The following is a 26,714-nucleotide window of genomic DNA, read 5'->3' on the forward strand; positions in this document are numbered from 1 at the left end:
CATTTCTGCTGATTATTCCTGTCCTGTTCAATCTGTTGTCACGACTATAAATGTGCACTTCGTGGTGTGTCTGGTGCTTATCAATAAATTAGTTATATGACAAATGTACAAAAACTAGAGTTCATGAAAAAGTGGGAATAAGTACACAATAAGTAGATACGCACAAGCAGGATCGAAAAAAAGAAGGGGGGCACTGGAGTTTTGAGAGTTGATGTATACGTATTTACCACACAATTTGCATACACACGTAAGTTTCAGTTGTGCCTACTAGTTCCTGACTCACTAAGTATTAACTAATTCACTAATCAAGATTATTTTAAAGAAAAAGAACGAAAATTTGATCGTATTATCAAACAGATTATATGGTCAATTCATTAAACATAAACATATATATAAACAGGTAGACGTTGCTGACGCATCTTAGCTGTGTTTGTTTACATACAAGTTCGAACATCACAACATATCCATATAAGGTGCAGTACTCTCAGTTTATTTAGGTGAACTGCAACACGTTTTTCTAATTAGAGGAATAGTTGCTTGTTATCTACGTTCTCAAGGCGTTGAGAAATATCACTCTGTAGAGTACCTTTACAGTCGCACAAACTCGCTGCTGTCAAAGAGTCAAAAATATTTCGCTTTTATCTGGTGTAAGTACATTACTATTGTAATATTGATATGTCACAATTTTCGTTTGAAAAAGTAGTATAAAGATGCTTTGTTTTAGAATGATGCTATGGCTTCCTCGGCGCCACGGAACGCCGAGGACGACGTTAGTAACGTAGAATCAGAGTCTGATGTCAGCAGTACATATCAGTGCAGCTCTGTCATTTCAAATAGATATGGCACTGTCGATCGGCATGGATTTATGGGTGGCTCACAATACAGCCCTGACAGGTAATGCTAGTCTAAAACTAGTCTCAATATTTATTTCCATTACATTATAGACTCAAAACAAACTTACACTATTAGGAAACAAGTTGTATCACCAGAAATTATGCTCAGAAGAGAAAAAAAATGGTTGGTAATGTTGGAAAAGTGGAACACGTTCATGAGCACAAAGTATCAAACTATCAGAGAAAGATGTCGAAAAGGTATCCCCCCTTCTATTCGTCCCAGAGCATGGTTAAACTTTTGTGGAGGTGCTCTCCTCTTGAAAGAAAATCCAACTCTTTACCAAGAATTGATAAAACGTCCAGGAGATTCAAAATATATCGATGATATAAAAAAAGATCTCCACCGTCAATTTCCGCACCATGAAATGTTTGTTGAAAATGCTCTTGGTCAGCAAGAACTTTTTCAGATTCTTAAAGCTTATTCTATTCTAAATAGTAAAGTAGGCTACTGTCAAGCTCAAGCACCCATTGCTGCCTTTCTTCTAATGCACATGCCAGCTGTTCAAGCTTTTTGGTGTCTTGTAGCCATATGTGATAAATATCTAATGGGATATTATAGTCAAGATATGCAAACTATTCAGAGAGATGGGGATATACTTTTTGCTTTACTAAAAAAAGTTTCCCCAATAACATACAAGCACTTGGTAAAATTATTAACTTTTTTTTTCATACACCAATTTCTACAGCATAATTTTAACCAAAAAATATTTTATTGGTTTCAGAAAAATCAAGATATTAAACCAATTATGTACATGATGGAATGGTTCTTATGTGTGTATACAAGAACGCTGCCGTGGGAAAGTATTTTACGTATTTGGGATATGTTTCTGTGTGAAGGAGTCAAAATTATCTTCAAAGTTGCTCTTGTCCTACTTAAAGGCAGTTTAGGTCGTTCTTGGCAACTGAAAAAATGTCCAACTATGTACGAAACTCTCCAAGTCTTGAAAAATCCACCTCCAGAAATAATGGAAGAGGAATACTTGGTGCATCATGTAAGATGTTTTTTCTATTTGATATATTGTATTGTACATATACTTACTTACTTTTTTTTTATTAATTCTAGATTCGAAAATTAAAATTAAGTGAGGAAGACTTTGTATATGAGCATCAGCGCCAAGTGTTGAAACGAAAAGCAAAAGGCCAGTCCCAAAAGCAAGCTGACAACTGGACAACTTTATAAAAATATTTTAATTGTATGAGTTGGCTCTTTGTGCCTTTTTCTCATCAATCAAACCATATTATAATACGAAGTGGGTTGTGCAATCGCCTCTCAAGCTCAATGATTAATTTTCCATACTCTTAAATTCCATATTTTTACAAAGAGTGAACGGAGCAATTTCCAATTATCTTAGAAAATTTTTCTTACCAAACGTTTATCATAATAAAATTAACTTATTTCTTACCAAAGTATGTACACATAATTATTAATAATTTGTTTATACAAATCTTTATGTACAAAAATTTGTTGTATGTATTTTTGAAAAATTTATAGATCGTACAGTGTTGTTATTATAAATATGCTCTTGTCAAATATTCCTCTTCTATTATTTCTAGTTCTGGTGTTTCCGGATGGGGTCATTAAAAACGTAGAGAGGGTATAAATTTTATAGTTTTATACTACTAGGGCGCTTCGCGCGCCATCCCCCCAAACGTTTTTAATTATACGAATTTCTAATAATTTTTTAATCTAAATCGAATGATTAAATTTTAAAAATAAATTTGTTCAAACGAATAAAACTACCTCGATTATCCAGCGCTTGTCTACTTAATCTCATTCTTTAGGAGAGGAGTATGACTAACAACGCCATTTTTGGGGCCACATAGACTGCCATCTCTGCACATAGGTAAAGTAGGTACGTCCCATAAATGGTGGAGCTAATCAGTAAACTTTTGCACTCTTGCGGTCACTTGAGTTATTATTATTGTTTGGAACATAAACGAAAAACCTTTTAATCGTCAGTGTCGACCAGATAAGAATTTCAGCTTCAGTGGGTGTAACTGTAACAATAAGTACCGGTTCTTTGTGTGTGATTACGTGTGGCTAAAACTCAATTACAAAGTAGGGCTTTTATACTCGTACATATTTTTCAGACATTTGTAAATCATGTCACTCCCATCGACTTTATCGAAGCTGTTTAAGTAAGTAGTTTTCTTAACTTTGTAATGATTATAATAAATGATATGGTAGATGGCTGTACAATTTTATTGTTGAATTGTTTTCATTCAGGCATATTGATAATAATAAGGTCAGATATATTGAAAACTTGAAGGAAGCAGTTGCTATTAAATCTGTATCTGCCTGGCCAGAGAGTAGAAATGAAATTATTAAAATGATGAAATGGACAGAGACTGAATTCAAGAAACTTGGTGCTGTCACAGAATTGGCCGAATTGGGCACTCAGAAGCTCTCCAATGGAGAAGAAATTCCACTTCCACCAGCTCTTCTGGGAACCCTCGGGACAGATCCTAAAAAGAAGACTGTTCTTATCTATGGACACTTGGACGTTCAGCCAGCCTTGAAGGAAGATGGCTGGGACACAGATCCATTTGAACTTGTTGAAAAAGATGGCAAGCTATATGGAAGAGGAAGTACCGACGACAAAGGGCCGGTTCTATGCTGGTTGCATGCTCTTCAGGCATACCAAGCCGTTGGTGAAGAGATTCCCGTTAATCTTAAGGTAGGTACATGTCTTATGAAAGTTTTTTTTTTTTTTTTAAATTCTTATTTTAAGTAAAGTTTACTAATCTGTATTGTTTTTTAGTTTGTGTTTGAAGGTATGGAGGAGAGTGGTAGCGAGGGTCTTGATGAATTCCTGTGGTCTCGCAAAGATAACTTCTTAAAAGGAGTCGATTTCGTTTGTATATCTGACAATTATTGGCTTGGCACTACAAAACCATGCATAACTTATGGTTTAAGAGGTCTCTGCTACTTCCATTTGGAAGTAAGTTGTGCTAATAAAGATCTTCATAGCGGGGTATTTGGAGGGACTGTTCATGAAGCAATGTCCGATTTGATTTACTTGATGAATACTCTGGTAGATGTTAATGGCAAAGTTTTGGTCGAGGGAATCTATGAGAATGTCGAGAAGGCTACTCCTGAAGAGTTAAAAATGTACGATACAATTAAGTTTGACGTTGATGAGTATAGAAATTCCTGTGGAGCTTTCAAACTCCCTCACAATGAAGATAAGGTAATAGAAAACTCATTTCGTTGGCAATATCATATTAACAATGCGATTTTAAATAGAGAAAGTTTATTTCAGAAACAACTTCTGATGCACCGCTGGCGTAACCCGACTTTGTCTCTTCACGGCATTGAGGGAGCATTTTATGAACCAAATGACAAAACTGTTATTCCAGGCACAGTAATAGGCAAGTTTTCAATAAGAATCGTTCCTAATATGACTCCTGAGGAAGTAGAAAAAAAGGTCATAGCATACGTTGAAAAGCAGTGGAAACTTCGTGGTAGTCCAAACAAAATGAAAATTTCTTTAAGCCACGGTGGCCGCTGTTGGTCATCAAATCCTGATCATCCTCATTACGTTGCTGCCAGAACAGCCACGAAACATGTCTACAAAGTAGACCCTGATTGTACGCGCGAGGGTGGCTCCATTCCTGTGACACTAACTTTTCAAGAAGTCACTGGTAAAAACGTTTTGTTGCTCCCAGTTGGATGTGGTGATGACGGAGCTCATTCACAAAACGAAAAACTGAATGTTCATAATTATATTGAAGGGGTAAGTACTATATGCAATTTTGTAAAATTTTGGAAAAATTCTAAACTTTGCTTTTTTTTTAGACTAAACTACTGGGTGCCTATCTTTTTGAAGTTTCCCAAATTTAAGAGTTCTGCTCTACGAAGAAGTTACGGTAAATTCCAAGATTTTTTTTTATATATATAAAGAAATTTTATTATGTTGTTTAAGAGATGATAATTAACTATTTTGTACTTTTTATCATGTACAATTTTTGTAACGTTTTGTTAAAAATACACAAGTTAATCAACATAACAAGTTTTGTTCGTGTCCCTACTATATTTAAATTTACTTTTGCAAGTTTGTAATTTTAAGGACCCATGCTGGCTCTCCTCTTTGAAGTGCAAGTGGTAAAGAAATTTCAGTATTTGGTGCCTTCTTCCACTGAAAAATATTACATATTAGCAAAAGCTTGTACTGGTATAATTTGTCTACTTACTTTTAATTTTTTTTCTTCACTTCCAAGGACTGTTATTTTTGTATCATCAGTAGTCTTGACTAGCTCACTCAAATATAGTATATTGTTTTTAGGCCAAGAAAGTAATGCAGCGTAAACATCATCGTTTCGGCCTTGAGTATACCAAACATCCTTTGTTATAGTATCATTTTGTATCAGCCATGGTTTAGTTCCGTAAATTGCTTCTCCATTAACTTTTAACCAACGACCTAAAAAAAATAGTCATTTCAAGTAAACTATAGTGAACGTAATGATGAAAAATTTACCTATTCCGCGCAATCTTTCTTGAAAAATGGGTGATATTATTCCGTCTTTGGTTGGTCCGACGTTCATTAATAAATTTCCGCCTGTGCTTACTGTGATAACAAGCTCTTTTATAATTTCCTCTAAAGTAAAGTAATCTTCTAATGGAGCATTTCTGCGGAAACCCCAAGACTTTTTATCAATAGTCATTGCATTTTCCCACTTGTGTTTTTGTAAGACACCTAAGTAAATACAAAAAGATTTTTATTAAATTTTAATAAGTATACATCGTATGAAATTTCATCAAAGATAAGATAAAGTTCTTCATAAATAATCATTATCTGATATCACAACATACATAGATGTTTTACCTGGATTATATCGATCTTGGCAGTTGTAAAAGTCTCCATGATGGCAGGACACATTGATGCCCCACCGATCGTTAGTGACGACGGTACTTTTGACAGGGCTTTCATTATAGAGCCAAGCTAAAAATTCGGTGGACTTCCAATATTTTTCTGGGGCTTCCCAGTCGCCGTCACTCCATAACACTTCTGGTTTATATGCTGTGATTAATTCTTTCATTTCTGGTATAACTTTATGAGTAACAAAAAGATCTGTATTAAAATTATTCATTTTATCATGTAAGTACATGGGATTGAACCATTCATACAAAGAATGATAGACTCCAAATTTTAAGTTTGTGTTCCTCCTAATGGCTGATGATAACTCTCCTACAAATAAACTTTTTTCAATATAAAAGTTCTTTGATAAAAAATTACTAAATTAGATTACCTATCAAATCTCTGTGAGGTCCTACTTCTACGGAATTCCAGCTGTATGAATATTTAGAAGGCCACAGTGTGTAACCTTCGTGGTGCTTGCTCGTGAGGACAACATACCTCGCGCCTGACGCCTCAAATAGTTCACTCCATTGAGTGGCATTGAAAAATTCAGCTGTAAAGTCTTTGGCAAATTCCTGATAGGTAAAACCTGGTTTGTAATTTTTTTTCATGAAATCATCGATTGATTTACTCCCAGCTACAAAATATATGCAATTATTGAATTTTTTTTTTTTTCTATAATGTAGTTAGATGTATAAAATATAAAAATGCCTTTTACATTTCCAATTTGTCCAAAACCACTCAGAGCCAAAGCTTGGAACACTGTACACACCCCAATGAATAAAAATTCCAAATTTGTACTCATCGAACCACGATGGGATGGTTCGACTGTCCAAACTTTTCCAATTGGGCTCAAATTTGTGAGATTCCTGAGCCACAGAATAACTTAAAAAAAAGCACAGTAACGTAAATGAAAATTTTAAAGTTCTCATATCGTCTTCTCTGGATTTCATGTACAACATGAGGAAGAGCCGGAAAGTATTTCAACAAAGAGATACAAGACACTGTGCACCGTTTAATCTTTGCAAATATTTAAGTCTTTTTTTCGACTGTTATTCTTTCTTATCTTTTGCCATTCAGCACAAAGAAAGCAAATTATCGCTCGTTAAAGATATTTATCATCACTGTATTGATATTACAATTATTTTAATTAGTCACAAGCCCTTTTCTTCAGTGCAATTGATCATTAACAATTAATTGGATAACTAAAAAAATTCCAAACAAATATATTCAGTAAGTACGTTCCTTTTGCCGGCACTTTACATATCTCTCTTCCATGAGTGCCAAGTACCCTCTACACTCGTATATCTATATAATATTGAATCAAAATAACATTAGATAGACCGCGTGAAATAGTTTGTACTAGTGCAAGGCACCGGTTTTACTTACGATTTTAATTATTATTCTTGAAATGTATACATTGTTTTAAGTATACGCGTTAAACAGTTGGAAATTAAATCTATTTCCTCATAAACATGGGTAAGAAAAAAATTTGTTTTTGTTTTTCTTTTGACGTCTCGCAATAATTTCATTACAGTTAACCTTAATTAAAGCATACACATTTATTCCTTTGAGAGACACGATAAAGATGCCTTAAAATTCACGATATCTTATCTAACTCTTACTAATTGATAAATGATAAATTGTTCTCAAAATGTAATCAAGTAATAAAAAGTACGTATTTTTTTTTGTAGATCTTCTAAAAGATACCTCGAGTAGTGATGAGGTTAATGTTGAAAAGAGTGATTTCAATAATTTAAGTGATAAGAAACGAAAAAAGAAATCAAAAGAAAAGAAAAGAAAAAAACGAAGGAATGAGAATCAAGGTGAAGAAACAATCAATGGTAATGAACATGAGCAGGAGAGAGAAAATGATGAAAAGGATACATTAAAAGTCAAAAGAAAAAAATTGAAAAAAAAAAAATTAAAGGATGTAGATGAAGATGAGGATGAAGATCAGAGTGAGAATGAACATTTTGATGATGAAGAGGAAAATTCTAGCCTAAGTTATGCATTAGATACTTATACACCAACTGATGAAGAGAAACAGGTGACTAAACAATAACTAGATGTGTGTGATTGTTGAAATCTTATTATATTGTAATATTTTTTAATTTCATTTTGTTTTAGTTATTATGGAAATTGGAAATTCAACTAAGGCATGAGCCACCACCACAGCATATGATAGAAAAAACTGCTGGTACTCGTGTACTATCAAAAGCTGTCAAAGAATTATTTGAAACGCACGTACCATTGAAGATTGGAGCGTTTTCAAGCGAAGAAGATCGTATTTTAAAAAAAAACTGGAAAGCCTTTTGCAAGGTTGTTTGCATTTCCCTAGTATGAATTTTGTTTCAACCAAAGTACGACTAATCTGATTATTATATCGTTTTAGCTACACAATTGGGATAAAAAAAATCCAAAGCCTTTTTTATACATGAGACCGCACAATAAATTTCTCTTGCGTTGCCGAAAAAATAGGTTGCGGTTTGTGCAGTTTTTGGCTGATGGACTTCATGATAGATCTTTGTATAGTGTGTACCACAGGTTTCGAATATTATATGAACCACATAAAACGAGCAGGTCTGTAAAACTTTCGGTGTACATTTTTCAGGATCTTTTTTTTCACTGATTTAAAAAAAATTTATTTTATAGATACGCTCAAGAAGAAGATAACGTTATATTAAATTTCATTAAAAATCATGATACTAATGAGTCATCAGATCGCAAATTTGCAGATTTAGCAATAATGTTGAAGAGAACTAGAGCATCAGTGTGGCGCCGCTATCGAGTGCTGAAGAAAAAGTATAAAATCGCAACTGAGCAGTAATGTCAAGTTACACTTGGATGACATTTTGTACATAATACGTTATTTCTTACTTACATTACTTACTAAGAAAAGTAACATCAAAAATGACTTTTGAATTTTTATTTCCCATAGTATTGAGAAAAAAAACTGTTATTTAAAGCTGTTAAATGAGATAAAACAGTCAAATATTGTAAAAATATTCTTTATTGCATTAAATATTTTTATATGAATATGTAGACGAAATTTGTTAGTATTTGCCAACTTGAGTTATTTTTTAAAAAACTACGGTATAAACTAAACTAAATAAGAAATAACAAATATTTCACTTGAATTAATCTATAAATGTATACAATAATGGCTTCTGTATCAAAATTTCCGTTGTAAGAAATGAAGACTTGCATTGTAGATTGCACTTGCAGAAGCCCGATCACGACATCTACATGCAGGCTAGAGAATGTGCGGAAGTGCGGACCTAGATGTCGTGACCGGGCTTCCGTGTTAGCTGCAGCTGCAATGCACGCTGACTAACTAACCAACTGAGGAACTGAGCCAACGGACGAGCTCAGACAGCTATATGTAGGGGGGGAGGGCCCCTTTTTTTATTTGCACTTTCTAAGATGAATCAGTGAAAATAGGTACACCTTAAAATTGTTTTTGGCGAAACAAATGTTTATAATGTGACACTGTAGCAGTACAGTTTGCATTTATGATTTAGATTTACAATAAGTAGCATTATAACCGAGTATTTAATTTTGGCACTTCAAGAATTTTGGCCTGTATTAGCAGTACAGTGGGTATTTGTGTGTTTTTGTAAATATATCTACGTTTACTTACTTGCTCATCAAGAAAACGTAAATAAAGTTTTGATTATCACACATGTATACCCATGTACATGAGCAAATTAAAGTAATTAGCAAGTGTCCAAGCTGTTTAATTTTGGTGCTCTCTATCAAGCCGTTGATCAAGATGATCAATGTTTTGCACAATGAGGAATAAAATGCCACAGTTTCGTCGTAAGAAATCAACAAAGTCGTTTCCTGTTAAAGTTTGCACCTTGGATGCTGAGCTTGAATTCAATTTAGAGGTTAGTAGGACCTAATTGTTAGAGGCTGTCTAACGCAGAGCCAATTTATTATTCTTTACAACGTAAATACATCAACTTAATTTCAAGTGGCGGGCTACTGGAAGGGATTTATTTGACCTGGTGTGTCGTACCATTGGACTACGAGAAACATGGTATTTTGGTCTCCAGTACGAAGATTCGAAAGGCTTCATATCATGGCTAAAATTGGACAAAAAAGGTTTTTATGTCATAATTTCATTAACATACATCCAGATTATGATTTTTCGTGTAATTTGATACTTGGACATTTATTATAGTGCAAGATCAAGGTATTTCACAACAATCGACAACTCCGTTTATGTTCCTTGCCAAATTTTATCCAGAAGATGTTGCAGAAGAGCTTGTACAAGAAGTGACACAACACCTTTTTTATCTCCAGGTTAAACAAGCTATACTTTCGATGGATATTTACTGTCCCCCGGAAGCTTCTGTTTTGTTGGCTTCGTATGCTGTTCAAGCAAAGGTACTTGAAAAACAAGCACGTCACTAGACGTAAAACAAGTTTTTAGTTCTCGAAAATTCATACATTTTTTTCAGTATGGAGACTATGATGAGGCATCATATCAACCAGGAATGCTGGCTAGTGAAGACTTGCTGCCACAAAGAGTTATCGATCAATATCAAATGACGCCTGAAATGTGGGAAGACAGAATTAAAATTTGGTATGCTGATCATAAAAATATGTCTAGGGACGAAGCGGAAATAGAATATCTTAAAGTGGCACAAGATTTGGACATGTATGGCGTAAACTATTTTCCTATAAGTGTGAGTATTTTTGAAAAATTATTACAGTACCCATAAAAAAATAGTTCAATAGTTGAAAAAATAAGTAAATAATCTATTTCAAACAAAATAAATTAGAATAAAAAAGAAACCAACTTGTGGCTTGGAGTGACTGCTCTGGGATTGAATATTTACGAAAAGGAAAACAAACTGACACCAAAGACAACGTTTGCGTGGTCGGAGATACGGCACATAAGCTTTGACGACAAAAAGTTCATCATTAAGCCCGTGGACAAGTCGTCGCCGAATTTCGTCTTCTTCTCGCAGAAAGTTCGCATGAACAAACTGGTAAAAAAAAAGTCTAATGTTGGGCGCTGGGTGAAGGGTGGCTTACAGGTAGCTTTAGGTTTGGACGAATGTAATAGTGAAAAGGCCATTCGCGCCTCATTTGTTAAGATCCTAGACTTGTGCATCGGCAACCATGATCTGTTTATGAGACGCCGGAAGCCCGACTCCATGGAGGTCCAGCAAATGAAGGCTCAAGCCAAGGAAGAAAAATCTCGGTAATGTTTCGTGTTTTTCTTTAATCAGAGCTTGTTGTTCCTGCATTGCGTGAGTACTAAATAATTGCTTTTTTTATCACCAATCATGTTTTGCCTCTGTATGTGTCTGTGAGTATTAAAGTGAGGCCATTATTTTTACTGGCTTTTAACATCACAGCTTAAAAAATATTTCATGTGAATAATTTTCAATTTGTGAAATTTCTACGCACGTATTAATAGTTTTTTCTTTTTTTTTTCTCACAATGGGTTATTGCATTAGTGTTATTTTTTAATACTTGAAATTTTACAGTTTTAAAACGTCTTGATAATACCGCAATTTTTTTTTTTTTTTTTTAAGTATTCTAAAAGACTCTCAGTATTTAAAATAGATATTTCTGAAAATAGTAGTTTGTAAATTGAAGTTATTTGTTTTAACAGGAGACTTATTGAAAGAACAAAACTGCAAAGAGAAAAACAGCTTAGAGAAGCTGCCGAAAGAGAAAAAGCTGCTATGGAGCAAAGGCTTATGCAATACCAAGAAGAAATAAGGCTTGCAAATGAAGCTCTAGTAAGTGTCAAAAGATAACAGTTTTGCAGTAGGCAATTGACTACAGCTGATTGATTTGACATCTTTTTTTTATCATTAAAAATTTAAAGAGACGATCAGAGGAAACTGCTGATTTACTAGCGGAAAAAAGTCGTGTCGCAGAAGAGGAAGCCATGCTGTTGAGTCAAAAAGCTTCAGAGGCCGAGCAAGAAATAACGCGTATTCGGTTGAATAATATGAAAACTGAAGAAGAAAAAGTTCATTTAGAACAAAAAACTAGGGATGCTGTTCGCCTCACGGAAATGTTGGTCCAAGAATCCGAGAAACGCGCTCTCGAAGAAAAAAAACTTAAAGACGAGCTTTTACGAGCGCGTATAGCTGAAAAAGAAGCTAAAGAAAAACTGCTCGAATTTTTGAGCAGAAATTCTTATACGTCGCCTATAACAGTAAGTATTTTACACTTTTTTTTTTTTTATATACGATTTAAGTACGGGAATATAAAAAAATCAGTGCATAAAAAAAAAAAATTTTCAGCCCGTGCCAAATCTCTTTCCATCCACGCAAGTTCTTCATACAGATCTTCAAAGTGATTTACACAACCTTCAATTAGAATCGGAACCATTATCACCCGGGGTTAATTGTTACGATTTGATTGCGGATAGTGACGTTGATCAGCTTTCTATTGAAATTGAAAAAGAAAGAGTTGATTACTGGGAGAAAAGTAAAAATTTACAGGAACAATTGCGGGATCTTCGAACCGAAATAGAAGTACTGAAAGTAGATGAGAAACAGTGCGAATTAGATCAGCTGCATGAAGAACAAGTGAGACTTGGCGAAAATAAATATAGTACTTTGAAAAAAGTTAAGTCAGGCTCGACGAAAGCACGAGTTGCCTTTTTTGAGGAATTGTAGTCTTAATACAATAACTTTTGCAAATAGCGAAATTTTCGTGTTTCATAGCAGTATCTATTTTTTAATAACATGAACAATGTGCTATTTAAGTGATTATTTAACTCTGTATTATAGATGTAGAATTATAGTTATGCATGACTTCGAAATATCACGACAATGACAAAAAAGCAGTGATTTAGGCTGTGCTGACGTCACTACGCATATAATTAAATACGCACATGAAAACTGCTACTAAAAATTGTCGTGCCGATGTATTAATTAATTTTACGGTTTTATTTAATTTTAACTAGAAACCTATACTTTCAACAACCCAAGTTATTGCTTAATGGTGCAAAAGTACGCCGGTGAATTTTAATCAATATTTGATTGTGCAAACGAAATTCTGAAAAATTCGATATTCCACAAAATAATTTTTATACATTTTAAATGTAAACGTTTTATACATTGGAAAGATGAAAATAAGATAAAGTGCCTTATATATTATAATTATATTCATGTTAAAATAAAGATTATTAAAAAAAATTTTTCATGTATTCATTTTTAGGAATGTTCCTTAAATTTTAATATCAAACAAAATTTTGTCACTTCTGTTGATAGGTAACAAACACATCTCGTACCATAGTTTATAAAAAATATACAGGCTCTAAGTATATCACAACTTATTAACAAATATTACTGTACATAAAGTCTTATAAGATGATCTTCTTTGGCTGGGTAACCAGTTACTGGGCATTTTTGGGTTTTTCTAACTTCTGGTAAAATGCATTGATAACAATAAACAAACCCAGATGTTATTACAGCCGTATGTATCCAAGGAGGTTTTTGACAAATCGGACATATTCCTTTATATCGTTTTGCAACATTTGGAATCTGCAATTGAGGGATTTTAAATTAGTGCCAATACATTAGCTCCATCCTTTCTTTCTTAATAAAAACTTTTAATTACTTGTGGTGGAGGTGGGACTGGAAGTGATGTGAAGTTTAAATCATAGTAGTGTTCTTGGTTCCACCATTGGAGAAATTGTAAAAAGAAAGCACTGAATTCAATGGAACGAACAATTGAAAGCCTAAGTAAATCTAATCCATCACTAGCACTGAAATTTCCTTGTCCCAATTTCTTTAAAAATTCAATCAATCCAATCTCTTCACTATTACTTGCATATGTTAATGATATTGACAGAAAACGAAGAGAGAGAGTTGGATACTCTGAACGATTTGATAGATAAAGTAAATACTGATAAAAGGTTAATACTTCTTTTGTGAAATTTAAAAATCTGTATGTTTTGATGATATATGCTTTCCATTTTTTTTGTTGGCACTGTAAACGTTAAATCAGATGGAATGGGTTAACGAATTTTTCATATCAAATGTTACATGATGATAATCACAACATACATCTCTACTATGAATATCCCAATTTTCAAGTTTTCTTTGTAAATATGGAAAAATTACTAATATTATGAGAGAAACATTTAGTCTTTTTTTATCAAGCTTTGATGGGATATCAGAGTTTCTTAAAACAACACGTTTTAAGCCGTAAAATGTTTCTGAAAACGAGGCAGCTGAAAAATATTTTTCAATGAAACGATCAGAAGTAAAAATTTTAAACAAAATTGACAAATAAAAATAGTGATACAATAATTTCGAAGGTAATAGTTTTGAAGAGCAGCAACGAATACGAGATATACTTCATCCGACCACTTGTGCAGCCAAGCATATTTTTCAGGATTGGCAGATACTAAAACCTTCAAAAAAAAGTAAACCATGAGCTTACGTTTTCTTTAGACACAATAATAACATCGACATAAAAATAAACGATCGCCACCGTAATAATTTTTTTAGCAGCAGGTTCTAGTGTCGCTGCAAGTGTTTTATGAGCAGCTATTTCAAAAATTGAAGGTTTAGCAAACGCAGTTCCTGTCAGATGCGCTCCTCGCTCTGCCATCCTTAGGAATAATTCTACATCAAAAACTTGATTTACTAACTACAAGGACAATAAAAAATTTATTTTAGTAATCAAGATACTTTAACATACCTAAGTAAGTATTCAAAGCGACTAAATCTTTTTATTTGAAGTGTATATTTTACGTAAATTTAGTAACTCGCGTAACAACTGTCGTCAACATAACCTCTAGGGTTGTACGTACTGTATATATTTCCACACGTATATAATATACACTTATAGATTCAGAATTTCAAATGAAAGTTAAAAGTGTTGAATAATTGTTTGCACTTTGTTGTAACTAATAAAGTCTTTTGTGATAATAATTAATCATTTTTAAGCGTTTGACACCGAATTACTATACATATTTTTACGAAATTATTTGTGATTTTTATTATTATGGAAGTACACTTACAAAATGAGTTAAAAATATTTGTTCGCCATACAAAATTATTTTTGTACTATTTAATTACTAAAAAACAATTAAACCCAACCAAAACGAGTGTAATTGATTGTATGTACACACTTATAGTTCCGAGTTTTTAAAATTAAAGTATAGTCTTTTTCCTCGGAATTTCACATATTCTTAAACAGGACAGCGAGAATACATCATTCATTTATATTTAGTTTAACAAATGTACTTATAACGGAAGCAATGTAATACATTTCATTCGACTACAAGTAATGTACAACACGAGTAAGGAAAAAAATATTGAAACAATCTGATATATAATACATTGAGTGTATATATGTGTTGCGTTACATTGTTAAAAAATCTTCAAAAAGCAAGAAAACAAAAAAAATATGAGCGCGTAAAACAAATCACCACATCATAAAAGAGGCTCTTTTACTGTTTCGAGCGAGCGGATTCAAGCACAAGTTGCTCAAAACGCGAACAGCTTCTTCCCCATTCGCATCCTTGGCGTAAAGGGTTTTCCTCTTCCTGTCGCTACTTCGCAAGCTCACCAACACCCTGCTGCTGCGTTCTCGCACCTGATGAAAATCCTTTTCGCGTTTCCGGTTCCCCGCACTCCTCGAAGTCGAGTACGAATTTTTCGCAAACTTACTCGTAGCTCCACTGCAACCAGGGGATGATGACTTTCTCAAATGGTGATAGTAATTCTGATCGTTACTGCTGTTGTTGTTGTTGTTGTTGTTGTCGTCATTTTGAATATCCATGAGCTGCAGGGGTGACTCGGAGGTGGGGTCTTTTTTATCCGGAACGGGCGGTGCTCGTCTTTTGGTTACGGTTCTTGTCTTTTTTAACGAGCGTGGATGATCATCGCCCCGATGCATCCCAATGAGAGGCACGCCGAGGATTTTTCGCTTGTCGTCCAGTTGCTGCTCGTGCGCGCCGCCCAGATTCTTCTCGTACATGTTGATTTTCGCGTTGACGAGCCCGTGGTTCTTCAACGACTGGAGACTGTTCCTCTGCTGCTCGTCCTCCATGATTGCCGACTTCATCCTCTGGCTCGCGACGATCCTCCGCCTCCTTCGCCTGATCGTGTTGTTGCAAACGGAACCAAACTGGTGATGATTAATGCCCTCCAAGCTACAATCGACCTGCTGCTGCTGCTGTCGACGCGTGCGACGGCGACGCCTCCGCTGTTGGTCCGGTCTCAAAGCTGGGGATATGCTGGCGGTTTTCTTCGATCGACCCGTCCGAGGGAAATCCCCGCCGTCGAGGGCACATTTCCCACGGAACGACTTGACCGTCAGCAGAGCTCTCTCCTCCCTCTCGGAAGACGAGGGCGGGGTACAATTATTGTTGGGCTTGTCGGGCATGTGGGGGGCCCAAAATAGTCGATCTCGCTCCGTCACCCGGTGGGAGTCGCTGCTCTGGTCGTCGGCTACAATCACCGTCTCTGCTCCGTCATGATCGCGAGCCTCGTTTACACGCCTCGTGAAATTGTTCTCGCTGTCCTCGAGCCACCTTCAGGACTTGCCGGCGAAGGTGCCGCCGGGTATGATGGCCAGCCGGTTCGCCGCGCCCTCGCAGCTCAGCGCTGCTACAATGTATACACCCAATCAACGATCGGCAACGGGTAACGGAGTCGTCATATCAGTGATATAGGGATGTGGAAATGACGATACCGTAATCCTGTTGCTCGTGCTCGGCGGTTGAATTGCAAAATGGGCTGAGCGTCTGGGTGGAGGTGAAGCAGCTGGCCGAGGAAGACGGACCGCGGGGCTTGCTCATACCCGGGCAGGGGCGTTGGCTCGGTCCGTTGCCCCTCTTGAGTTGCGAACAGGCCAACACTGTGCTCAGGAGAGCGCAGAGCTCGACCAGGATCACGCACAGGACCACCGCGAGGAGGATGAGCACTTGCTCCTGCAGCCAGGCTTCGATCGTTGGCATGCAGCCCTGAAAGGTTTTGTTTTACATGCGTTAATTACACACGGTACGATGATTATCAGGAAACACGGTGGGTTGTAGGTAATTATATTTATATACGTGTGTGTATACGTACGGGACTGTGGCGCGCCTGCTGGTGTTCCGCGGGGTTGAGAGCCTGGCAAAGGCTAAGGTTTCTCGGCTCCGGGTTGAGAAATCCATCCTGCTCGTGGGCGTTGTTCAGGATACAGCAGCTCAACGGGACGACAAAATCGCGTCTACTGTGTAATTATACGCAAAGCCATTAATCAAACCCGACCAAGTACTTTTTTTTTTTTTTTTTTTTTTTTTTTTTTTTTTTTTTCTTTTCAATGCGCAAACATACAACGAGAAACATAAAATACTTTTCATGATTATTAATACAAAAACCGCTTGTTGGTGAAAAAACAAAGTTTGGTGTTTAACAATGGTATACTTGATTGTATTGTTTGCCATTACACATGCAACACGGGTTTTACGTACCTGGACTCCTGAAGCCGCCACCAGGACGAGCCGTAGTTGTTGCTCCCGTTGATGCCGCAGCACGAAAACTGTCGGCCAACCCATGTATCGTACGAGAAATCCAATAGAATCAGGTATACGTGCGTTATGGCGGATGAAATTGATTCAAAGGAAAACGAGTAAAAAAACTCACCGCGGTCTGGGCGAGGTCCAGGGCGGCGGTGAATTGCTCGTGGCTGGGTAGGGCGTACGTACGCTGCAGAGCGCGCAACAGCCGTCCTGGCTGCAAATCCACGCCCAGTCGATCCGGGCAGAACACTACCAGCACCACCAGCCCGCACTTGCCCATCACGAGCAACATCAACAACCCCACGTACTGAAATCCATGGGTGTACACGTACAATTTACGTTAGAGTTCGTTTTACAATCTCACAATTTAAAAAGTGAATAAAGGATAAAAGGGTTGGGTGTATAAATGTGTAACTTACCGATGCCGTGATACAGCAGTTGTGGAGGCAAGAGGCCCAACACCCGAGGAGTCCGGCTATTGCAATGAGAAAGCCGATGGCCACGACCGCGAGGGCCGCGTAGTAAAAGGGCGGCTGTTCCGGGTAAACGTCGTTCGTCCCGATGAGCCGCGACAACAGTATCCTGTCGCTGTCTATCAACAAAATCGCGCCGAGCGACATGAGCGCGAAACCCGACATCTGAAATAACGATTTTCTTGTTAGCCGCTTGTGTGATTATCAATCACCCCCATCATACAATGTATAGGTTTGTCGCGCCCCACTTACCAAAAAAACTATGTTGGAACAACACATGAAGGCCTTCGGGAGACCCAGTTGTCTTTCCGGCCGCATTTTCGAAGAAGCCGAATCTCTGGGTCCTCAAAGTGTAAACCGATCGCTCATCGCGCACCTTCAGCGCTCGATCGAACTTTTCTACCAAAACATGACTGCACGCGCTCACACGCGAGATAAGTGTACACGAGAGTATCCCGGTCGTGCTTTAATTAACAATTAAAAACATGATGATAAACAAAAGGACTTTGAATGACATGGCGATGGTGATGAGCGTTTCATGTCTGTCCGGCGTATAACGATTTTTGTCGGGCTTATTCGGAAGGCGCGCGCGGCCGAGTTTCCTCTCTCTATACCTGTGTTACGCGAAGCGCGACGGGCCGTCGGGGGCGGGAATACAACGAAAACGGAAGGAAGTGCGTCTCGCTCGCAATGGTACTCTCCCCCCCTTTGCTTGTACGTCCCGTGTGCTCTGCATAACATTTTTTTTTTTTTTTTTTTTTTTTTTTTTTCCAAGGCACATATGAACGCGTTTATACACGGGAGTGCGGTGCCCTCCTTCCCCAGCCACGCACACCTGCTCTTTATCAGGATAAAAAAAAAAAAAAAAAAAAAAAAACACGCGTTTGCGTATACATTACACACTGATGCTTGTACTTTTTTTCTTTCCAATTCGAACTTTGATGACATTGTTTGAAATAGCTCAGCTCAGCGAAACAATGTGCAATGATGAAAAACTGCCGGTATCAGCGTAGGGCTTTTATCGATTTTTTTTTTTTTCTAAGGATTTTTAATCAATGATTGGCCATTTTTTTTTAAATTTCAACATCAATTTGATATTTATTTCAAAATTAGCTTTGTAGAAAAATATACATGGCCCAAACAGGTAGAGATGTCGAAACAGGAGTGAGTGTAAAAATGTATAGGCACTGGAGATGAAAAGCGTGGAAAATCGACGGACTCTCTCTGAAATCAGTTCAGCCACGCGGTGCACTTTTCACGCGTACAACAGGCTCGCGCTCCGGTGCGGATTGCATTGTAAATGCTCAACAAGCCTATCTCCTGCCTTTGCATTTATTCAACTCTTTTGCTCTGGTTCTTTCTTCGGTCACTCCATAAATGGGGCGTGTATCTGCGTTAATTTTCGCCGCCGCCGCTGCGTTTCGTGTTTCGTGGTGCACGCCTCTGCGCAGATAGAGCGTGCGTTGTACTCACGTTATTTAATATTGTTATTTATTCAAAAGTCCAACTTATGCCCGCTCGATGACTTTCCACAGCCGACTGTTGGAACCTCGTCCTGCTCTCTCTGAGTCGTATCTCCGAGTTCGGGTGGCAAGTGCAAGACCTGCAATAAATTTTGCACGTATATTACTATTATACGCTTGCCTTGTACAGGAATTTAATTTTTAATTTTTCCTTAGCATAGATATAATCACCTCGACGAGGAACTTTTTTCGACGCAGTTTGAACGCCAAATCGGAGAATAGCAATTCGTGGCACACTAGTGTGTTGAAGGCAGGAAGTTTCTTTATATGTAACAGGCCATGGTAGTCCTTGAAAACAGGATTGGTTTCTTTTGTCGAGCCAACAAAGGATTCTATGCCAATCACTACATCTGACAGATGCTCTATTCTCTGTATGACTCCGGTCTGAAATAGATGGTTTACTTTTTTTTTTAGTTCACAGAATTTTATGTACAGAATAGGTTTTTTTTTTCAACTTACCGAATGATCATTGTAATTATGAACAGGGACTGTTAGGATGGCAACTGTGAAAGATTCTCTCAATAGGGTTCTAAACATGTATAAAAATTTTAAAAGATCTTTGTTGGTTTGTTCTTCCGAATCACACAGCCACAGTCTGGAGCCCAAAGAACTGATGCAAATCCGTAAAATATTTCTTTTTTTCACTTCTTGGGAAACAAAAAAGTTTCCTTCTTTTATAGTCTTTTCAATGCTTAACAGTAAATCCATATAAACTTGATTTTCAAAAACAACAGATTTCAATTCAATGTTTTCACCATCCCACTGTGTAACATTTGCACCATCCAAAGTTGCACTTTCCATTGTTTTTGTAAGATCGTAATAGTGCCCAAACACTGAAACATCCTTTGAAGATGAATCGCAGACCTTCATATTTTGATAGCGCCACGCAATTTTCATTTCATCATTTTTATCTGTACTAATACTTTTTGCCTGAGGTACCTCTGTACTCACAGGGGCTGGTAAATCGGATAGTATATTTGATGGTTTTGTATCCTGAGAAGCTAAGAATATTGAATGATTATTGACTATTCCCTCAGCAATGAAATATTTGAACATTATTTTTGAATACGTGTTGTAGGCATCTTCCTCTAAAATAAACGAAAAAAATAATGACGTCACGATTTCTAGACTAGCATATTTATTATTTATCAATTTATTACCAAGCAAAAGAATTGATCCAATGGGCAGACCACCACCTAATTGGTAAAAGTGTAAAAAAAAAAAAATACAAAATATGCTATCAATTTATTATTAATGTACTTTATCAAGATAAACATTGCAATCATTAACATACCTATGAACTGGTCGAGTGATGGAATACCTGTAGAAACTAAAAGTTGTGCATTGCTAGTTGCAGGTTTGGTTCCAGGTATGCCTGGCAAATTGGATCTTTTGATTTTTGCGTTGGATGACATTTTATATTATTATTTAATGTATGCCAAAGTGAAATAAAATAATAATTTTTGTGATTCGATTCCAAATATTACTACCATGCGTCGTTAATTCTTTCTTAAATTCAAACACATCAACGAATATACATGGCTAATTATTTATTATTTATTTGATAAAAAAAAAAATATAAAGGCGTGATCGAAACGGAGAGAGAAACGAGAACACAAATACACGCACGTGTACGATATATATATGGCACAATATATGCCAAGCAGACGACAGAGAGACAACCTTGCCGCCATTATCATCATAAACATAAACACAAATGCGTGTATTCAAACAATACATCATTTCAAATATTGCGTATCATTAAATTATTGAGTAGTGAATGTTTGAAGTATCAGTTTGACAGAAAAGAAGAATCATCTCTTTATTAGTGAAGTCAATCACGAATATTGACAACAATATAATCATAAGGTAAGTTGCGGGGGTGTTATTGAACAATCATAACATCGCATATGAATATGATTCATTAGCAACATGCTATAGCAACGAAAATAGATGCATGACAACAAAAATCGATGTTAGGAACTGACCGTGATAGTACAAAACATACGTACAATATAATTTTCATAATTCAATAATTACGCAAAAAATGGCAAGTTTAAGTTAACTTTTGTCATGTATTTGTGCGTCGCATATTAACTATTGTTGATACTTGGTAAATTTAATATATATTTTTTTAGCTGTCAAAAAAAACAACTATTGCAGTGCTATCCAGGAAAAAGCCTTTTGCGAAATTTGAACTTTCCGAAGAACAAAAAGCTGATATCAAAGAGGCGTTTGATCTTTTTGATCCCGATGGAACTGGAAAAATTGCAACTAGAGAGTTAAAAGTGGCGATTCGAGCGCTTGGCTTCGAACCAACAAGGGACGAAATCAGAAAACTCATTGCCAACGTTGATCCCGACGGTATTGGGAAACTGTCATTTGAAGAATTCTTGGATCTCATGTCCACTAAGATGGCAGAAAAGGATTCCAAGGATGAAGTTTTAAAAGCTTTTCGCTTGTTTGACGATGACAACACAGGTAAAATAACGTTTAAAAACTTGAAGAGAGTTGCCAAGGAACTTGGAGAAAATTTAACGGATGAGGAATTACAAGAAATGATTGATGAAGCTGACAGGGATGGCGATGGAGAAATTTCTCAAGAGGAATTTCTGAGAATTATGAAAAAAACATGTTTATACTAAGATAGTGGTAATTACAATTAAGTCCATAAATTTAAGAAATCTGCTCGTATTTTTTATTCGATTATTGTCTCCCATGTTACCATTGATTGTACAACATTTTTTATAAAACGTATAGTTAATTAAAATTTAAATAAAAGTTATTTACGTCTTTACTCATTTTTAACCTACGTCGTCCGTTATCGTCGAAACTGCGGCCAGTATTAATTTTCTCACTTTTTTTCCATGACTCCTTGCTTTCGATATGCACTTGTTTAGCAAGTTAACGGAAATTGGAACTCCACCTGACTTGTGAATAAAACACATATCCATTTCAGTACACACTATAGTTAAGGTACTTAAAGAGAGACTTTCCTCATCTTCCGTAGGATCAACCACGAGTAGTTGGCTAAAAAAAATCATATCATACATAAAGTATGTCCTATTCTGTTTGCCTACAAATTTCTAGACTACTAAAGAAATTACTTACTCTTCAAAAATAGCGTATGTACTACTAACAGCTAATTGCCTTAGAGGTATACTGATTCTGTTATTAGGATCCACTTTGGTGGCACCAGTTTCTGGTGTGTACTCCACAACTGGCAGAGTTACTGCAACAAAGAGAATCAGCACAATAAATAAGAGAAATACTATTGTATGTTTTTGCCACGACTGAGTACTTACAAGTTTTCAGAGCTGCCATCAAAACTCCGATGCATGCATCCACCACGGAGCCATCGTAATCTACGCAAATAAGATCACAATAAAGCACCCAGACAAGTTTATCCTTACATATGCATAGATCTTTCAAATCTATAGCTTCAGAATTCAATAGGATCCTCTCTACAAGCTTTGTTGTGTGTTGGGCTTCTTCACCCGGAGGCCCAGGACGAAATTTCGGCGATGACAGGGGTGTCAACTCCACGTTTGGAATAACAAAGCCGCAATCAGGTGCTTCAGCTTTGGGGGTAGCCAATTCCTGCGGTACAATACGACTCATTTGAAATCTTTAACAACTTTTAATCATCAAATGTTCAAAACACTTACGGCTTTGATCCCACAAACAACGGCCGTGTTGCCAATTTTGATAACAGCTGAACTGTCAGCTTGTGTGATGGAACCAATGTTTAGGCTCACTGGACGGAACGTTGTAAAGTCCCTACCGTCGGGTCTTATGTTTGAGGCCTAAAAGAAAAGTTGTAAAAATTTTGTTGTACAAGCAAAGTAAAGGTACATTTCTTTGATACTTTTTATACTAACAAAGTGATCGCGGAGATACTTTGCTGGATGAATTGTCCTGTAAAAAAAAACAATTTGTATGCAATAATGTAACACGTAAATATTTTTTTAGAGAATCAGAATAAAATATATACATACTTGTATTGTGACTCCATTGTTGATTTTATACAACTATATCATTTATATTTTTATATTATGACAAGTTGAAAGACCAAAGCAATGCAGTTATAACCTTTGTTATGGTTAAATAACTTCTGCTAGCGCGCACGTGTGCGGTGGACACCGCACCACCGCCATCAGTCAGATGATCGATCGATCGTGATTCCGTGATTCGTGATAATTGAAAAATGGCAGCCGTGCTGAGGTTCCACCGTGTACTCCGGTTAGGAAAATGCTCGATTTCCTTTCCATCGTCAGCATTAGTTAACAAAACTAATGGTCAACGATCCTTAACAAAGTACCGGCAAAATGCATTGCGTGAGTAAACATATTTTTGTCTTTTCGAAAGTTCCATTGTAGATGAGGTTATAGTATTGATTTTTTTTTTTTTGTTTTTTACAAAAATATTCTTTCAGTTACACTAAAATTTTTGTTTTTATTGCAGCAACACCATTTAAGCAATCTAGATTTCTCTCTTCTCAAGCGGAACCACAAAGTTCAGAACCAGACGAGCACAATATTATTAAGGATACCGAAAAGGCTATAGGTATTTCGTCATTCAAATACCCAATTATTGTAACATTCACTCAATGATTACATTAAAATGATAAAGATTGTACTTAAACTGCAATTATTTTCCAATAGGTGGAACAGCTAAGCATGAATTCCAGTCAGAAACTCGAGAGTTACTGAATATTGTTGCTAAATCGTTGTACTCTGATAAGGAGGTAAACACAATTTATTATTTATAAAATGTTTCATTGTGTACATATATGTATGTTTTAAAGGTCTTTATCAGAGAATTAATTTCCAATGCAAGTGATGCCTTGGAAAAGTTAAGACATATAAGCCTAGTTGAAAATTTATCTGCTGATGAAGGAGGAGACAGGAACTTTGAAATCCATATAGCTACTGATAAACAAAATCGTCTATTGATTATTCAAGATACAGGGGTAGGGATGACTAGAGAAGAATTAATATCAAATCTAGGAACGATCGCTCGTTCAGGATCAAAGGTACTAATTATTATTAGGATCACTATTTTTAATGATTTCATTTCAACAATAATTTGCAATAGGCATTTTTGGAACAATTGAGCGAAAAAAAAGGCGCGGATGAAGCGTCGAAAATTATTGGTCAATTTGGAGTTGGTTTTTACAGTTCCTTTATGGTAGCCGATAAAGTCGAGGTTTTCACAAAATCGTACAAAAAGGATTCAGAAAGCCTCTATTGGGTTTCTGACGGGTAGGTAATTTAACTACGGACCATTAATGGTCATGAATTTTTCAGTAATTTTGCTCATAATAAAATTATACTTTGTAGGTCAGGATCGTACGAGATTTCAAATGCAGAAGGTGTCCAACCAGGAACAAAAATTGTTTTACATTTGCGCCCTGACGCTCGGGAATTCAGCGATGATATAGCTGTAAATGGTAGGTAAAAAGTATTTGATTTTATCACTGTTACAATTTTTAAATTATTTTTTTTAGCTGTCATCAAAAAGTACAGTAATTTTGTTGGAAGCCCTATTTTTGTGAATGGAAAACGAGCCAATACGATAGAGGTACGATTAAATCAGAAAATTGAATACAATCAATTTTAAATAATATGGCTTATTTATTTATTTCTTTCAGGCGTTGTGGACTCTTGACCCTAAAGATGTAACACCAGAACAACATACTGAATTTTATCGTTTTATCAGCAATTGTTACGATAACCCTCGGTTTACTTTACATTATTCCACTGACGTTCCCATCAGTATACGTGCTCTGCTATACTTTCCTGAAACCAAACCAGGTCTTTTTGAAATGACGAGGGATGCTTCAATTGGTGTATCATTGTACAGTAGAAAAGTGTTGATTCAACATAAAGCAGAAAATATACTTCCAAAATTCCTTCGATTTTTAAAGGGAGTTGTAGATTCAGAAGATATTCCACTAAATTTAAGTAGAGAGTTATTGCAGAATAGCGCATTGATTTCAAAAATACGGAATGTCATAACTACTCGAGTCGTTAGATTTTTGCAAGAACAGGCGAAAAAACATCCTGAAGAGTACCTCGAGTTTTATAGAGACTACAATACTTTTTTTAAAGAAGGCATCGTAACCAGCACGGATGATACTGGAAGGGTAATTTTTTTTTATTCTTTTTTTTTTAATGCCATTTTTTAATTGATTCGTTTTTTTATGAAAGGAGGAAATAAGCAAGCTTTTACGATTTGAATCTTCTAATAAACCACCTGGTGAAGTGCTAAGCCTTCCGGAGTACTGTGAAAGACTTGCAGAGGGTCAAAAATATATTTATTATTTAGCAGCTCCAAAGTAAATTTTTAATACATATTTGACTGATTATTTTTAATCATTATGAGTAATGTATAATCAAAAATTTTTTAATCCACAGCCGAACTTTAGCTGAGAATTCGCCATACTTTGAGTCGTTCAAAAAACGCAACGTAGAAGTATTGTTCTGTTATGAACCTTATGATGAACTAATCTTCATGCATATGAAAAAATTCAAATCATTTGATGTAATATCTGTCGAAAAAGAGATGCGGCAAAATACGGAGCCAGCAGATAAAACAGGTAAAAATGAGTGGTAGTTATAAATGGTATTTACCAATCAAGACTGATTCCATAAATCGTGTTTTCAATAGAACTATTCAAAGATGAAGAACTTCTTTCCTACATGAAAAGTATTTTAAAGAATAAGGCTTTTGATGTCAAAATTACGGACCGTTTAGAGAATCACCCTTGCGTGGTCACGGTTCAGGACATGGCAAATGCTAGACACTTTATTCGATCGCAAGGTTACCAGTTGAGTGATGAAATGCGCTATAGTCTTCTTCAGCCACGTTTGGAGATAAATCCTAACCATCCTTTGATAAAAAATCTCAAAAAACTAACTGAGACGGATAAACCGATTGCTGATCGTTTAACTGAGCAGGTACTACTGAACTTTATAAATGATTGTATCACAAATTTAAGTAAAATAAAAAATTTTGTATTTTTAGCTCTTCATGAACGCCATGGTCTCAGCTGGTCTTGTCGATGATTCCAAAGGGTTACTTATTTCTATGAATCAGCTGTTAACGATGATCCTTGACAAGAAGTTCAATGAAAAGTAATGTAGATTAAGTAATGAAAACTTTATGTTGTAAATATTTTAATGTTTAATTTGAAAAAAAAATTTTTATACAGAATAAATGGTGATTTTTTGAACATTTTGTAATTATCTCACAAATCATGCATGTCAGGGTAAAAGCGCATGGGTACATAAGTAAAGGCTGAACTAGTAAATACGTGAAAGCTATGGGAGAGAGAGTTTCTTTTTGTTTTTGTCGTGTTTTAGACAACAGAAAACAATTGTTAGTTCTTGCTGACTTGAGTTGTTTTAAAAATCCGCTTAGCTTTTTACTAAATGATGTGTATTATAGAAGCGGTATAA

The 26,714-nt window shown here is 36.0% G+C and overlaps 11 protein-coding genes across 14 annotated transcripts; 6 read left to right on the forward strand and 5 right to left on the reverse strand.

The window, feature by feature from the left end:
• Window positions 1-6: 6 nt before the first annotated feature.
• Window positions 7-2,383, forward strand: wkd (TBC1 domain family member whacked). Of its 2 annotated transcripts, none has more exons than XM_089598340.1 (6): window positions 7-286; window positions 401-647; window positions 725-894; window positions 970-1,537; window positions 1,616-1,885; window positions 1,957-2,383. In XM_089598340.1, the coding sequence occupies exons 3-6, from the start codon at window positions 734-736 to the stop codon at window positions 2,071-2,073; spliced, it is 1,116 nt and encodes a 371-aa protein (XP_089454466.1). In that variant the 5' UTR covers window positions 7-286; window positions 401-647; window positions 725-733; the 3' UTR covers window positions 2,074-2,383. The 2 variants fall into 2 exon arrangements, with proteins under 2 accessions (XP_089454466.1, XP_014210494.1); XM_014355008.2 differs by having other exon boundaries at window positions 7-247.
• A 389-nt stretch (window positions 2,384-2,772) lies between these two features.
• Window positions 2,773-4,906, forward strand: Cndp2 (Cytosolic non-specific dipeptidase 2). Of its 2 annotated transcripts, XM_014355006.2 has the most exons (6): window positions 2,773-2,916; window positions 2,985-3,032; window positions 3,121-3,571; window positions 3,656-4,084; window positions 4,157-4,630; window positions 4,693-4,906. In XM_014355006.2, the coding sequence occupies exons 2-6, from the start codon at window positions 2,998-3,000 to the stop codon at window positions 4,735-4,737; spliced, it is 1,434 nt and encodes a 477-aa protein (XP_014210492.2). In that variant the 5' UTR covers window positions 2,773-2,916; window positions 2,985-2,997; the 3' UTR covers window positions 4,738-4,906. The 2 variants fall into 2 exon arrangements, with proteins under 2 accessions (XP_014210492.2, XP_089454272.1); XM_089598146.1 differs by having other exon boundaries at window positions 2,773-3,032.
• Fuca (alpha-L-fucosidase) lies at window positions 4,816-7,061 on the reverse strand. Its single transcript, XM_014355007.2, has 6 exons — window positions 6,471-7,061; window positions 6,144-6,389; window positions 5,720-6,082; window positions 5,372-5,590; window positions 5,088-5,314; window positions 4,816-5,032 (listed from the first exon to the last, which is right to left on the reverse strand). The coding sequence occupies exons 1-6, from the start codon at window positions 6,712-6,714 to the stop codon at window positions 4,937-4,939; spliced, it is 1,395 nt and encodes a 464-aa protein (XP_014210493.2). The 5' UTR covers window positions 6,715-7,061; the 3' UTR covers window positions 4,816-4,936.
• Window positions 7,056-8,728, forward strand: LOC106640828 (uncharacterized). Its single transcript, XM_014354988.2, has 5 exons — window positions 7,056-7,231; window positions 7,447-7,802; window positions 7,883-8,074; window positions 8,148-8,335; window positions 8,408-8,728. The coding sequence occupies exons 1-5, from the start codon at window positions 7,228-7,230 to the stop codon at window positions 8,580-8,582; spliced, it is 915 nt and encodes a 304-aa protein (XP_014210474.2). The 5' UTR covers window positions 7,056-7,227; the 3' UTR covers window positions 8,583-8,728.
• A 413-nt stretch (window positions 8,729-9,141) lies between these two features.
• Mer (ezrin/radixin/moesin family protein merlin) lies at window positions 9,142-12,921 on the forward strand. Of its 2 annotated transcripts, XM_014355032.2 has the most exons (9): window positions 9,142-9,645; window positions 9,733-9,862; window positions 9,942-10,147; window positions 10,222-10,449; window positions 10,546-10,755; window positions 10,864-10,970; window positions 11,388-11,517; window positions 11,607-11,942; window positions 12,031-12,920. In XM_014355032.2, exons 1-9 carry the CDS (start codon window positions 9,535-9,537, stop codon window positions 12,406-12,408), a joined length of 1,836 nt encoding a protein of 611 aa, XP_014210518.2. In that variant the 5' UTR covers window positions 9,142-9,534; the 3' UTR covers window positions 12,409-12,920. The 2 variants fall into 2 exon arrangements, with proteins under 2 accessions (XP_014210518.2, XP_014210517.2); XM_014355031.2 differs by having other exon boundaries at window positions 10,546-10,970; window positions 12,031-12,921.
• Window positions 12,922-12,941: 20 nt separating this feature from the next.
• Pex12 (peroxisomal biogenesis factor 12) lies at window positions 12,942-14,518 on the reverse strand. The gene is made up of 6 exons (XM_014355033.2): window positions 14,444-14,518; window positions 14,234-14,367; window positions 14,045-14,153; window positions 13,804-13,970; window positions 13,355-13,726; window positions 12,942-13,278 (listed from the first exon to the last, which is right to left on the reverse strand). Exons 2-6 carry the CDS (start codon window positions 14,351-14,353, stop codon window positions 13,081-13,083), a joined length of 966 nt encoding a protein of 321 aa, XP_014210519.2. The 5' UTR covers window positions 14,354-14,367; window positions 14,444-14,518; the 3' UTR covers window positions 12,942-13,080.
• A 1,767-nt stretch (window positions 14,519-16,285) lies between these two features.
• Window positions 16,286-18,181, reverse strand: LOC106640829 (tetraspanin-4). The gene is made up of 7 exons (XM_014354990.2): window positions 17,981-18,181; window positions 17,675-17,893; window positions 17,380-17,562; window positions 17,208-17,275; window positions 16,822-16,966; window positions 16,445-16,715; window positions 16,286-16,359 (listed from the first exon to the last, which is right to left on the reverse strand). The coding sequence occupies exons 1-7, from the start codon at window positions 18,044-18,046 to the stop codon at window positions 16,286-16,288; spliced, it is 1,026 nt and encodes a 341-aa protein (XP_014210476.2). The 5' UTR covers window positions 18,047-18,181.
• Window positions 18,182-18,846: 665 nt separating this feature from the next.
• Window positions 18,847-20,821, reverse strand: Elp4 (Elongator complex protein 4). The gene is made up of 5 exons (XM_014355056.2): window positions 20,546-20,821; window positions 20,412-20,447; window positions 19,711-20,339; window positions 19,423-19,635; window positions 18,847-19,331 (listed from the first exon to the last, which is right to left on the reverse strand). Exons 1-5 carry the CDS (start codon window positions 20,664-20,666, stop codon window positions 19,224-19,226), a joined length of 1,107 nt encoding a protein of 368 aa, XP_014210542.2. The 5' UTR covers window positions 20,667-20,821; the 3' UTR covers window positions 18,847-19,223.
• Window positions 20,822-21,208: 387 nt separating this feature from the next.
• LOC106640830 (uncharacterized) lies at window positions 21,209-22,036 on the forward strand. The gene is made up of 2 exons (XM_014354991.2): window positions 21,209-21,226; window positions 21,390-22,036. The coding sequence occupies exons 1-2, from the start codon at window positions 21,209-21,211 to the stop codon at window positions 21,894-21,896; spliced, it is 525 nt and encodes a 174-aa protein (XP_014210477.1). The 3' UTR covers window positions 21,897-22,036.
• LOC106640861 (exosome complex component RRP43) lies at window positions 21,943-23,571 on the reverse strand. Its single transcript, XM_014355039.2, has 6 exons — window positions 23,250-23,571; window positions 23,133-23,169; window positions 22,920-23,057; window positions 22,557-22,851; window positions 22,363-22,483; window positions 21,943-22,281 (listed from the first exon to the last, which is right to left on the reverse strand). Exons 1-6 carry the CDS (start codon window positions 23,264-23,266, stop codon window positions 22,056-22,058), a joined length of 834 nt encoding a protein of 277 aa, XP_014210525.2. The 5' UTR covers window positions 23,267-23,571; the 3' UTR covers window positions 21,943-22,055.
• Window positions 23,398-26,488, forward strand: Trap1 (TNF receptor associated protein 1). Its single transcript, XM_014355041.2, has 12 exons — window positions 23,398-23,588; window positions 23,716-23,817; window positions 23,916-23,998; window positions 24,059-24,286; window positions 24,349-24,515; window positions 24,594-24,703; window positions 24,761-24,834; window positions 24,905-25,399; window positions 25,464-25,591; window positions 25,671-25,852; window positions 25,924-26,213; window positions 26,281-26,488. Exons 1-12 carry the CDS (start codon window positions 23,459-23,461, stop codon window positions 26,392-26,394), a joined length of 2,103 nt encoding a protein of 700 aa, XP_014210527.2. The 5' UTR covers window positions 23,398-23,458; the 3' UTR covers window positions 26,395-26,488.
• The last annotated feature ends 226 nt before the right edge of the window (window positions 26,489-26,714 follow it).

The sequence above is a fragment of the Copidosoma floridanum genome, unplaced genomic scaffold (genome assembly GCF_036245765.1).
Source record: "Copidosoma floridanum isolate Cflo_tuat_1 unplaced genomic scaffold, Cflo_Japanese_pri ptg000006l, whole genome shotgun sequence".
Lineage (NCBI taxonomy): Eukaryota > Metazoa > Arthropoda > Insecta > Hymenoptera > Encyrtidae > Copidosoma > Copidosoma floridanum.